The following is a 13,999-nucleotide window of genomic DNA, read 5'->3' as shown; positions in this document are numbered from 1 at the left end:
AGTCTGTCACTGTATAACACTGGGGCACTGTACAGGTGGGGACGGGTCTGTCACTGTATAACACTGGGGTACAGTACTGGTGGGGACAGGTCTGTCACTGTATAACACTGGGGTACAGTACTGGTGGGGACAGGTCTGTCACTGTATAACACTGGGGCACTGTACAGGTGGGGACGGGTCTGTCACTGTATAACACTGGGGTGCAGTACTGGTGGGGACAGGTCTGTCACTGTATAACACTGGGGCACTGTACAGGTGGGGACAGATCTGTCACTGTATAACACTGGGGTACAGTACTGGTGGGGACAGGTCTGTCACTGTATAACACTGGGGTACAGTACTGGTGGGGACAGATCTGTCACTGTATAACACTGGGGTACAGTACTGGTGGGGACAGGTCTGTCCCTGTATAACACTGGGGTGCAGTACTGGTGGGGATGGGTCTGTCACTGTATAACACTGGGGTGCAGTACTGGTGGGGATGGGTCTGTCACTGTATAACACTGGGGTACAGTACTCGTGGGGACAGGTCTGTCACTGTGAAACACTGGGGTACAGTACTGGTGGGGACAGGTCTGTCGCTGTATAACACTGGGTACAGTGCTGGTGAGGACAGGTCTGTCTCTGTATAACACTGGTTACAGTGCTGGTGGGGACAGGTCTGTCACTGTAACACTGGGGTACAGTACTGGTGGGGACAGGTCTGTCACTATATAACACTGGGTACAGTGCTGGTGGGGACAGGTCTGTCACTGTATAACACTGGGGTACAGTGCTGGTGGGGACAGGTCTGTCACTGTATAACACTGGGGTACAGTACTGGTGGGGACGGGTCTGTCACTGTATAACACTGGGGTACAGTACTGGTGGGGACAGGTCTGTCCCTGTATAACACTGGGGTGCAGTACTGGTGGGGACAGGTCTGTCACTATATAACACTGGGGTACAGTACTGGTGGGGACGGGTCTGTCACTGTATAACACTGGGATACAGTACTGGTGGGGACGGGTCTGTCACTGTATAACACTGGGGTACAGTGCTGGTGGGGACAGGTCTGTCACTGTATAACACTGGGGTACAGTGCTGGTGGGGACAGGTCTGTCACTGTATAACACTGGGGTACAGTACTGGTGGAGACGGGTCTGACACTGTATAACACTGGGGTACAGTGCTGGTGGGGACAGGTCTGTCACTGTATAACACTGGGGTACAGTACTGGTGGGGACGGGTCTGTCACTGTATAACACTGGGGTACAGTGCTGGTGGGGACAGGTCTGTCACTGTATAACACTGGGGTACAGTACTGGTGGAGACGGGTCTGACACTGTATAACACTGGGGTACAGTACTGGTGGAGACAGGCCTGTCACTGTATAACACCAGTGTGCAGTGCTGGTGGGGGCAGGTCTGTCACTATAACACTGGGGATTTGACCAAAGGGGTGGCCTGATAGGCAGGGGAAAATGATGAGAGAGGGAGTGGTTATAAAGGTGTGGGACCGACAGAGCTGGACTTTTTGCTACTGATGGTGGATTGGAATAGAAGCAAGCCTGGAGTGGAGGAGTGAGGTGCTCAGAAGAGGACAGTAGCAGGTCCTGGAGGTAGGGTGGGCCTGAGGGCCTACAGGAGTTCGCGATTGGGGGTGCTCAGCGGGAGGAGGGAGATGGCCTCAGTTGCCCAGGATTGGCTCCGGGTAAGTGGGACAAAGTGTCGGATAGGATAGGGGGCACCAGTGAGAGCCAAAGAGGGTAACATGGGGGTTGAGAAATTGGATATGGAGGTGCCATTAGCCTAGCTAAGGCCTCACGATTGCAGTGGCAGTGAGGCGGGGGCTGAGCGACTGAGATACTGAGGTGAGGAATGTGGTACTAAAGAAGCATGTCGCATACCAGAAGGAATAATTTGATGTTTCCCCAACGCCCCACACATTTGCTTATCAACTCTAAGAAGCACAATGATGACTGGGTATTAATAAAGCCTTTTTAATCTGTCTCTGCAGGTATTTTGGAGTGGCCGTTTTGGACTAAGCTGGTGGTTGTGGCCATCGGGTTCACTGGGGGACTTGTGTTCATGTACGTGCAGTGCAAAGTGTACGTGCAGCTGTGGAAGAGACTGAAGGCGTACAACAGGGTCATTTACGTACAGAACTGCCCAGAGACCAGCAGGAAATGCGTAGCGGAGAAGCCACCGCTGACCGAGCAGAATTTGGAGAACAAGGAGCCCCCTTCAGTTCAGCGGCTGGGGATTAACTCTCTGCATTGCACCGAGTCTGAGGATTGTGGTGTGGGGATACTGAATGTCTAGAGTTTACACTACACGGACTCTCCTACAAGGGGGCAATTTTAACCAAACGTGCCCATTAGGAAACTGCTGAGATCACGTGCAACACCGGATTTACACCTGGGCCCGATTTTTAACCTCCACTGGAAGTGTAGAAGAATATTGGGCAGAGTGCACAGTTCCAATCTGTACTTGGGGGCGTCTCTCCTGACATAATAGGTTAAAATTGTCCCCCACACTCTCTCTCTCTCTCTTTGTCTCTGTCTCTCTCTCTCTCTTTTTTCTCTGTGACCCCCGTAAAGTCTTGTTACTGCCAGTGGCACAGGGCGAGACGGGCTTCTGATATTTGTAAACACATTCTTTAGATTGAGACTTCAAGAGCGCATGAACTACTGAGGTGGTTGCTTGATTGCAGCGCTGCAAATCTCAGACAAAGACTCCATTTTGCCAGTGACTTCGCAAAAAACTCCCCCCTACCCCCCAAAACCCCAGAAATACCAAGTTTAGTAGCAAATCAGCACTTTGAACAGGTTTTTTGTTTTGTTCCGAAGTTATGTGTTCTGTGACAGTAAAATATGTTTTAAGTGTAAATCTGGTTATATGAAAATTGCCGTCCCGATATTTTTATTTCACACTCGAAGAAATTTTAACGAAAAGTTTTCGAAGAAAGTTGCAATATCTTCGGACCAGGACAATTAAGCCACAAGTCAGTCAGGATTTATTATTTTCGGTTATTCTTTCAGAGGGTCCTTGACAAAGATTTTACCAAGATAGTCTCACTGGCTATATCTCGAAGTGCAATTATTCCCTGTTTTTTTGTTAAATTGTTTTTTTTTCTTCCCCCTAATTTTCCGATGTTTCTGTTTTTAGAAACTAGCTCTTTTTTTTTTTCTTTCCTTTGTTTTTTTGGATAATTATTTATTGGAAAAATAAATGTATAAAATGATGCACTTGGAAAGTCTGGGACCAGAATCTTTCCTTTTATATGCAGGTTTGTTATTTAGTTATTGTTTAAGCAGCAGAGGAAGGGAAACAATTACTACTTCTATAAGTTATTAATATAAATTTTAAGATATCATTTATTTCTATTTGTTTACAAACGTAGGAGCTTTTTTGACCTAAAGTTTCTAAATTTGTATTCCTGCTCCCTACCAATCTTTAAAATAGAGGGCACAGTATGGCCACTTACCACTGACCTTTGAACTCGAGGCCCAGTACCTGTCGGGCAGGCTGTGCATCCAAAATGGCCACGTTACCACTGACCTTTGAACTCGAGGCCTAGCACCCGTCGGGCAGGCCGTGCATCCAAAATGGCCACGTTACCACTGACCTTTGAACTCGAGGCCCAGCACCCGTCGGGCAGGCCGTGCATCCAAAATGGCCACGTTACCACTGACCTTTGAACTCGAGGCCCAGCACCCGTCGGGCAGGCCGTGCATCCAAAATGGCCACGTTATCGCCAGGCCCGCTTTGCTCTGGTGACGAAAGCCAAACTCCGTTTTGTTGCCGGGGGTTCCTGGAATTATGACCGCGTGTGGTTTATTTATATATTTTTTTAAAGCAGGGATTGGGTTTTGCCATGACGACCGTGAGTTAGTGGTCCTGTTGGTTAGCGAACCCCCTTTTCTCACGAACACACAACAAAATTTACTTTTTAAAAGAAAATGATACATTTTTAACAGGGCAAAAATAACCTGCTCTTGTTACAATGGAGAAAATACTCGTCAAAAAAATATTCTTAACATTTTGTTTCTTTTTTGTTTTTAAGTTTAACTGTGACTATTGTCCAGAGACCAAACGACAATCTTGTCTTTTTGGGAACATCACAAATGGCACTAGCCTGCACTTGGCAATTCTGTGTTCATTTTCTTTTTTCAAAAAAGAAGTTTAAATTTGAGACTCTTTGTGAGTGGATACCCACGGCTGTTCGAGGAGTGGTCAGTGCCACATAGGGATCAGAGACTCCCCCTAGTTAATTAGTTGGGTGAAAGGAATTTCTTGGTACAGTCACTCATACTGTATTTAAAATGTATAGTTTTGTATTTCATTGTGTTTTTTTCACAGTACAGTATTAAATGTATAGCCTACTACATTGTTGCATAGTTTCCCAATAAACTTTGACTTTGTACGTGAGTGATTAATCCAAGGTCTTGGTTGGAGAATTCGAGTTGATGTTCTGAATCGAGATGGCTGAAGAAATCAGTGTGGAATAAGGAGGGGGCTGCCTTCATAGTTGGGGGGTTGGCATCACCATCCTGTGCTCACCCTGACATCGATATGTTCACTTTCTGGTACAAGTCAGTGGATGGTGATTGGAAATTGGCTTCCACGTTCCTTCCCCCTCCCCACCCAGTGGAAGGGCCCTGAGGATAGTGCTACACTGCAGCTATCCTGTATCACACTAAGGTGGTCTATCCCTGTGCCCTCATTGGTTGGCCAATCGCTAACCAATCCGATGGGGCGAGGAGAGATCATCATAGAATCATACAGCACAGAAAGAGGCATTTTGGCCCAGGATGCAGGCTCCTTAGGCAGCACCTTCCAAACCCAAGACTGCTGCCATCTAGAAGGACAAGGGTAGCAGACACATGGGAACACCACAGCCTCGAATTTCCCCTCCAAGTCAGCCACCATCCTGAAACTATATCGTCATTCCTTCACTGTCGCTGGGCCAAAGTCCTGGAACTCCCTCCCTAACAGCACTGTGGGTGTACCTACACCACATGGACTGCAGCTCACTACCACCTTCTCAAGGGCAATGAGGGATGTGTAATAAAAATGACACCCACATCCCATGAAAGAATTTAAAAAAAAATGTGCTGACCCTTTGCTAAATCTATCCATTAATCCCACTCCCCCTGCTCTACCCCTGGAATTATTTCCCTTTCAAGAATTTGTCCAAGTCTCTTTTGAAAGTTATTATTGACTCTGCTTCCATCACCCTTTCAGGCAGTGCATTCCAGATCGCAACATTCTTAAGGAAAAAGGTTTCCTCATGTTGCTTCTGGTTCTTTTGCCAATCACCTTAAATCTGTCCACTGTGGTTACTGACCTACTTGCCACTGGAAGCTCCTTATTGACTATCAAAAATGTTCAAAAATTTGAACATCGCTACCAAATCTGCTCTAAGGAGAATAATCCCAATCTCTCCACGTAGCTCGATTCCCCCTCATTCCTGCTACCCCCTCTAGTAAATCTCCTCTTCACCCTCTCCATGGCTTTGACATCCCTTCCTAGAGTGCAACGCTAAAAATTAAACACTCCACCTGAAACCTAACCAGTGTTTTATAAAGGTTTGACACAACTTTGCCTTTGTACTCTAGTACCTTTGAATAAACCCCGTATGGTTTTTATAGCAGTTTTCTCAACTTGTCCTGCCACCTTGTTTACTTGTGTACGTACATCCTCAGGCCTCTTGTTGCAGCCTCATTAAAACTGTACCAATCGCTTTGGCCACATTTATGGTCAGGATGAGGGTAATTTGTTTATATGGGGGATGGGCTTGAAGAAGCTGCTCTTACCCCCAAGTCATTGACGATTTGGTGAAGGGGAACTGAGTTAGGGCTAGCAGTTTGTACAGGCGCTTTTGGTATTGGTACTGGGACTATTGTGGAGTGGATATTGTGGAGTGGATGTTATGCTACACACACCCAGAGTAAGCAAGCGCCCTCTCCCGTTTTTTGGGATGTGGGTGTCACTGTCAAGACCGACATTTATTGTCCATCCCAGGTTCCCCTGCTTTTGTTAGGCCATTGCAGAGAGCAACTGAGAGCATGTTGGTGTGGGTCAGGATTCATAATAGGCATGATCGGCTAAGGTTGGCAGGATTGCCTTCGCTGAAGACATTAAGGACCCACCTCTAGGATACTTGCCCAGTAGTGGGACTGCGCTGGGATGCTGTCCCCACGCGGGTCCCGGCTATTTTCTTGGCCCGCTGCTTCCCAGTCCACCACCCTGGAGCCATAAAATTCCTGCCCAATGTGATCGGATATATGGGCATATATGTCACAGGGTTGGATGGCATGAGGACAGGTGTCTCCTGGAATAGATCCAACCAAAAATAGTGACCCTAGGCCAAACCCAGTGTGGTTGATTCTTAATTTGTCCTCTAAAATGGCCCATTAATCCACTCAGTCATACAACCCACTATGATTGGTTCAAGAAGGTGGCCACCATCACCTTGTCAAAGCAATATGGGCAAAAAAAGCCAGGATGTAGGAGGTCTTGTTGATCAGTGGTAGCGTTTCTACCTCTGAGCCAGAAGCTCTGGGCTCAAGTCCGGCACCAGGACTTGTTGGCCAAGGAAGGAGCGTTTGTGACACGGTTCAATGGGCTGATAATTGGCCCAGGAATCCTTCCAACCCCCACCATTCCCCAGACGGAAAGAAGTGTATGTGAAGAAAATGCCAAGGTTTCCAGTAAAACCCACACCCTGAGAATGAATAATGTAAAAAAAAACCGGACCAAAGAAATGAAATAAAAGTGTTAGAAATAGGAGTTCACCAAAAATTACTGGTATTTAAAAAAATTTATTCTTTTCATGGGATGTGAGCATCACTGTCAAGACCAACATTTATTTCCCATCCCTCACTGCCCTTGAACTGAGTGGTTTGCTAGGCCATTTCAGAGGGCAGTTAAGAGTCAACCACATTGCTGTGGATATGTAGACCAGACCAGGCAGATTTCCTTCCTTCCCTAAAGGGCATTGGAAAACCAGATGGTTTTTACAGCAGTCGACAATGGTTCCATTGTTACCATTGTTGAGGTTAGCTTTTAACCCCAGGTTTTATTAATTAAATTTAAATTCCACCAACTGCTGTGGTGGGATTTGAACCCATGCCCCCAGAGCGTTAACTTGGCCCTCTGGATTATTGCTGAAAAAACACATTTTGTTGAAGCTTTTTGTCTTGCACTCATCAGGACAGCCTCAAGAATACCAACGCCAGAGAAAGCAACAACTGTATACTGTTGGAGAAGAGAGTGCTGATTGGTTGGCAAGTGGTCTCTGATTGGTAGGGACATTGCCATGAAGAATGCCCCTACCAGTTAGAGTCCACTTGCTCTGGCGTTTCTGCACGTCAACCGGAACTGAAAGGGATTCTACTCCATCAACTATGTGGCTATAGGTAGTGGGCCATGTGGGTCAATGCCTGGCAACCTAGAAATCAGAATGCCTTAATCCTGTGGTAGTTCACTGTTTCATCTGTTTTTCAGACACCACAGCAAAGGTGGTTAAAGGGCTACCTGCTGTTGATATGGCTCATTACTCGCAAGGCAAACACAGCAGGCCGACAATAAGGACCACCCTGGCACACAAAAAGGTCTAACAGAGCAAGCCTTGGCACCTTGAAGCAACACTTCCACTGCCTGGCGCTGCTCTGGAACAGGGGCCACAGCTAAGCGTGTCTCAGGGTTTCTGGTCATATTGTGCACACCGCACAAACTGTCCACTATGAGGGAACACTCCTTGCCACCACCTATCAGGTGAGAAACTGAGGAGCAGGCGCATGAGCGGAAGGAGGAAGATGAACCTAACCAGTCCCTTTCCTCCAGGCTGAATGTGAGGACTGCAATATCAGTGACCTCAACTCCAATTCCCCATTCCCCAATAGCCCCACACCTCTTACCCTCGCTCTGTCACTGACCATCATATTGGCCACAATGCATTAATTATGGTCAATACAAAACACACGTTCCAAACCAAATTTATAAACTAAAACATTGGCCTTGATTTTCACAGCCATATAGAGGCTCTCCATCATTGCAAAAATGGCAGAAGAGGTTGGAAATCAGAAATCCCGCCCCCGCACACTGCACCATCCCCCCCAATTTTTGCAGGGAGCTGGAATGGGCCTGGGTTGGGATGGGTGCATAAGAGTTTTGTGGTGGCAGCAGCCTATATGGATCAGCAGCAACCTCCACTCATGTCTAAAGTTTGGTGACCCAGGTGTGTGAAATATAAAGTGCACAGGTTAGACCTGCTCGGACCAGGCCTGAACTTTGTGGAGTCCTTTTGGAGAGGTGAAGTACCCCTTTGAATGTAGTCCCAGGATACCTTTGGGGTAGTTCAGGTGCCCTTTGAGTGAAGTCAGGTGGCCCTTGGGAGTGGTAAGGTGCCCCTTGGGGTTGTTGAAAATAGGCATGAATGTATATAAAAAGTACATAACCTCATTAACTGTCAAGCTCATTGGTACCGTCTAAAGTGTCAAAATGAACTGTCAAAAGGTAACTATAAAGATGTCAAGGCATTTTAAACTCCTGCCCTTTAACTATTTGAAAATAAAAATGTCTGGAGTGTTTAAAAAAAACTCCCTGCTTGTTATTTCACTCTGTCTATTGACATAAGCTTAGTGCTGTGTGACTGATTTCACAACCTTTGCTTATCACAGTAGGGTGCCTTCCATTTCACAGTTTGATTGACAGGTCCAAGCAAATATAGACTCTTTAAAGTGGGATTATGAATTTCAATGTTTGTTTTTATAAGGATGTAGTTGAAGGAATGTAAATGTAGTGAATGGGTTTTATCAGTGTTTTTTTTTAAATAAACTCTGCAGTAGACACTTGACGCTTTATTTTTAATCTCAGAATGGGTCCTGAGGTCTTCCCATGGTGAAGACTGGGTGAGTTGGCATGGTAGGTGTAAGGGCAAAGAGTGATGGGTGGGGGGGGAGGATGAGTTGGCACTAAATTGGCATAGGGGCTATAGAGGGCCATGGGGATTGAGTAAAGGAGCATAGGTGTGAGGGTCCATGGAGGGTGGGCATAGGTTGGCATAGATGGCATGGGGGCCATGGGGTGATTAGAGGGCATGAGTTGGCATGAATGGGGAATGTGTGGGGGCAGGAGAGTGAGAGAGCTGGAGGGCTGTTTTTTGTTTTATTACTTTTAAAAAATCTTGGACTCAGTGCTGGAGCACAGAGACAGGCCTTCCACCCAGCCTGCCTTCGCACCCGGCAACCTCTACACCCGTCCCGGGGGAATCCGGCCTGACTCCCAGAGAAGCCTGCCCACCCCGGAAACGGAGATCCGGCCTTCCCCGGGTACCTCCTCCTGGGTCGGGTTTATGGAGCCGGAAAATGTCTCGACTCTGCGCTCCCGATCCTGGAGCGAAAATCTAGGCCATTGAGTACGAGATGAAACTAATCACCCTCATGCATTTCCTTTGTGTACGTTTCGTGGCCGATTGCTGCTGATTAACTTTACCAGATCTGCCGGCTCTGCGTAATTCTGGAGGGTGGTCAGTGCGTGTGTGCTAATCGCTTTACTAAGGTGGGCCTAGCTGGCTTCGCATTGGAAGTGTACGTTGGGCTGTGGATGCCGTTTTGGAACCTTAAGGGCATTCAGAGCACCCAAAGTAGGGGGTCTACCTAGGCCAATTTCACCCCATCTTCCCGATGTCTGTCCCCTCAAATCCTTCTCAAAATCTTAAGAGACCTCGGCCTCGATCAGCTCGCCCGCCAGCCTTGTCTTTTCTGGAGGAAATAAACCCCGCCTGTTTAATTTCCCCCGATTAGTATAATCTCTTAGCTCTTGTGAATCTCGTCTGCAGATTCTTCAGTGTTGCTCCTTGGAGACCAGAACTGTGCATAGTACGCCAAGTGTGGTCTAACCGAGGTCCTCTAGAAGTTTAATAACTTTTCTGTTTTTCAGTGCTATCCATTTTAGGGATTAACGTCAGTGCTTGGCTTGTTTCCTTTTGTAAATGACCTATTTAACCTGTTTCTATTTTTAGTGACCTGTGTATCTATATCCCTGTGTTTCTTTATCTCGCTTTCCTTATTTTGACACATTCTCTAAGCAGTATGTCCCGCCTACCTAAATGTGCCACCTCACATACACTTGTATTGACATTTATTTGCCAATGAGATGCCCTTTCTGCTAAGTTTACTAATGTCTTCCTGTACTTGCAAATAAAACCCACGCTTCTCACCTGGATTTCCTCTTGATAGTTGAAGGGCTATTTGTGCGCACAAACCTCAAGGTTGGGGTAAGAAAATGATAGAGAGATTGGTGGTGGTGGTGGTGTGTTACAGACCACACAGGAAGAGCTCCTTGCTGTGCCTGATGCACTTTTACATTCGTTTTGTAACCTGCAGTTATGGGTCATGATGGTGGAGCAGTGATGGACAACCTAGGCCAGTGATTCGGCCGCTTGAGTGGCCCCTCTCCTTCACCTCAGTGGGCCGCAAGACTGAAATCGGGCATGTGCACTAACCATGACCCCATGAATAAGATTAAGTACATTTAATACACGCCGAATATTTCGTAAGGAGTTATAGAAAATGCTTAATCCTTCGTATATTAATAGAACCGTCATCAACTTCAAATGGTAAAAACAAAAGAAATATTTACGATTCCCTTACATCATACTTAGTGTGACTTCTGGTTGGATCTGTCCTCCACAAGCTTTCTTGCCCGGTGTGTCAATTGAACCATAGCAGCGCTTTGATTGGACACAGAGGGAGTGCACGGCTCTCACAGTCAATGTTGTGTGCGATCAGCACGCCCCTCACTTCATGTACCCTTGCTTTGTGTGTGTAACACTTTAGTAATACTGGTAGGGCAAGAACTATGCAGATGGAAAGCAGCAGAATCTGGCAAACCTGCACGTGTGGGCAACAGTCATCAACATGTCTCATGGGCTGTACTCAGAGCCCTGAAGGGCCATGTGCTGTCCACCATTGTGGTAGAGGCTCCAAATTTCTTTCCATCACATGGTTGACCAGCTGAATCTCTCCTGATCTTACTGCCTGCCATTGGCTTGATTTTCAGGTTAATACTCAACCTGTTTGGCCACATTTGAGCGGGCACTTCTGTGCTCATCAAGCCCTGGGAGTGGGACTTGACGCTGGAGCTTCTAGCTGGGAGTGCTACCCACAAGACCCCTGCTGGAAGGATTGATAGAGAAAGTTTATTAGCCCCAACAAGTCATTGTTGTGTTTCAACTTGATCTTTACATCTCCTCATACATAAGCGAACATATAAAACCGCTGTTCTAATAAAGATTCCTCACACTCTTAGCTGGGACATTGTGAGCCCTTCTCCTGAGGCCCTAACTCCCACCCACCTTCATGTCAATATACCTGTCTAGGAAAAGCTAACCCTTGTAATAAACTGGTCAATTCTATAACCCCTTGAAGGGGATGGTAGCGTGGCAGTAATGCTACTGTGTTAATAGCCCAAAGGCCTGAACTGAAGCCATGAGTTCAAATCTCACCACCGCACTGTGGAAGTTTAAATTCAATTACTAAATCTGGAATACATACTACTCTAGGTTGTCATAATGACCTTTAGGGGAGGGAACCTGCTGCCCTTAACTGGTCTGGCCTATACATGATATCCACATCTATACGGTTGATTCTGAAATGGCCTAGCAAGCCATTCAATTGTATCAAACCATTACAGGAATAAAAGACACTGGGTGTACCTGTACCAAATGGACTGTAGTAGTTCAAGAAGGCAGTTCACCTTCTCAAGGGCAGTTAGGGATGGGCAATGAATGCTGGTCCAGCCAGTGACAAGAATGAAGAAAAGAATATATTTTCTTTTCTTGCATAAGTAGCTGGGTCCATTGAACCTGAATTTCAATGATTGTCCTTAGTAACCCACTCCACAGCGCATCTGCCCTTTAGATGATGTGCCGCCCCACCCCCTTCTTCACTCCTAACATGTAACTTGACTGGAGGCTGATACAGTGGGTTTCCTACTGGTTATTGGAGCTGGAGTTTGCCCTTGGCAGAGGCTGAGAGAGTCGCTCAAACTTTGAGGCACTTTGTTGCGAGCGATTTCCCTTGAAAAGACGCAACTTGTCAGAAAGGGCAACATGCGAAGGGTAAATGTATTTAATTAAAGAATCAAACACTCAGTTTGAAAGCACATACACAGCCATTAATCACAGATGCACACTGCAGCTACAGAAACAGACCCATTCAGAATGGAAATATATCATTGCTATGGCATTGTTACATTGTTGTGCCTGTGCCCCCTGCTTGCTTTGTGGAATCACCAGTGCAGTTTGTTCTCGAGATCGGAATGTGTTCCCAGAGGATGTGGAAATGAGCGCGTCTTGTTACGTTCATGGGCAAGCTGTGGAGCTAATGTTCTGGGCGTTTAAGCCCTGGCGATAGGATGATAAGCCCCCAGGGAGATGAGCATTTCAGGCCCAGTCACGGGGCTCCTCAGTTCTGCCTGATATGGGGAATCGGACACACTCCCTGGCCTGGAATCTGACCACCCAGCCCACCCCCACCCCCCCACCACACCCCCTCCCCACAGGGTCACGGGGAGCCCCCATCACAGAGCTTTCAACCCAAGATCACTCGGGATCGCCACAGCTCCCTTTCTGGTCTGTAATGGAGGTCAGCAGAATGCAGCCGCTTGACCAGCGGATCATGAAAGGAATGATGGAAGATTCCTACCAGGATCGGACTCGCTCTTCCACTGGACTGGTAGACGTAATCATTTCACGACCACAACCACCAACGTAAATGGGCAACTGGCAAGGGAGGGTGAAGCGGAATCCAGATAGATCAGGAGAAGGACATGGTTTAAGTTTTGGTTTTTGCTTTGCCAGCAATGGTAGATTCATTAAAAAACTGTCATGATTTAACATCTGCATTTCAGGAGGTCCAAAGTGAGCGGGGGAATTAGGTCTCAATTTTGCCACCCTCTTCACATTTGTGAAGTTTCCAGGCCTTTACTCCATTGCTGGGCAGATGTCCCCGGCAGCTAACCCTCGAGTAAACCTGGTGAAACACTGAATTGGTTACGATGGACAATTCTGAATTCACGCTCCCTCCCCCGCAGTCCCTTGTAATGTCGGAAGATGAATCACAAACCAGGAGAAGCAGGAAGTTCACGAGGGGAAAGAAAAAGATGAATGGAAGGGGTATGTGGATGGGGTGAGATGAAATAGGGGCGGGAGGAGAGCCGTGTGGAGCATAGACGTCCACACAGAGCCTTTAGAACGAGTTTCTGGGCTGCGAATAGGTCATTTGTTCAAACTGTCCAATTATCAGATGTAACAGTTCCCACGGAAAGCAGGATGGACAGGTCATCCAGGCAAATGGCGATGATGCTATGGATTGAGAATAATGAACACCAACTGTTAAAGTGAGACTTGCTATCTGCTTGCAAAGCATGGTGTTGAGTTAGGGATTAAGTTTGCAGTGTTATAAAAAATAGAGATATATTTCTGACAGTGGGTGTTTACTTGGAACGATTTGTGAGCTTTTCTTCAGCGGGTTATTCGTGCTGATTTCCAAGTGCCCTCCACCCTAAACTCCAGGCAGCGGTATCATTGGGGACCACGTCTTTGAGGGCGCTTCGTGACCTTTCCCGTTCAAACACTGCTTGCACCTTTGCAACAACTTCTTGTGCCTTGGAGACTTTACTGCAAGAGAAGCAAGAGAGAGGTCAGGAAAGAAACTTTGCCCCCTGGGATGTTGCAGCCCCTCCTCTACTCAAGACAGTGACTGAAGAATCTAACACAGGATAAAGAATAAAACAATTGGTTGCCCTTGAATTCTTATTTAACAGGGCTTCAAAACTGTTATTATTTCTTTCAGTCTTGAGGTAGTCTTCAGACTACCCCTGCAGTCCAGAGTTTAACATCCAGTCCTTACTTTGGTCTTTGCTTTGGCTTCCTTCCTGCTCTTTTCAACCTTGGACCCACATAATGTGAGCCTTGCCATATGGGTTTAGCAATGATCTACCTCCAG

At 46.8% G+C, this 13,999-nt stretch overlaps 1 protein-coding gene across 2 annotated transcripts in view; it reads left to right on the top strand.

Annotated features, from left to right (window-relative positions):
- LOC144668517 (uncharacterized) overlaps positions 1 to 4,412 on the top strand; it is a 63,606-nt gene extending 59,194 nt beyond the window's left edge. For both annotated transcript variants that reach the window (XM_078530612.1, XM_078530611.1), the window contains one exon: positions 1,999 to 4,412. In XM_078530612.1, the coding sequence (XP_078386738.1) occupies positions 1,999 to 2,303 (305 nt within the window). In that variant the 3' untranslated portion in view covers positions 2,304 to 4,412. The remainder of the gene's footprint in view (positions 1 to 1,998) is intronic.
- The last annotated feature ends 9,587 nt before the right edge of the window (positions 4,413 to 13,999 follow it).

The sequence above is a fragment of the Cetorhinus maximus genome, chromosome 27 (genome assembly GCF_964194155.1).
Source record: "Cetorhinus maximus chromosome 27, sCetMax3.hap1.1, whole genome shotgun sequence".
Lineage (NCBI taxonomy): Eukaryota > Metazoa > Chordata > Chondrichthyes > Lamniformes > Cetorhinidae > Cetorhinus > Cetorhinus maximus.
This window is presented reverse-complemented; position numbering and strand designations above follow the sequence as displayed.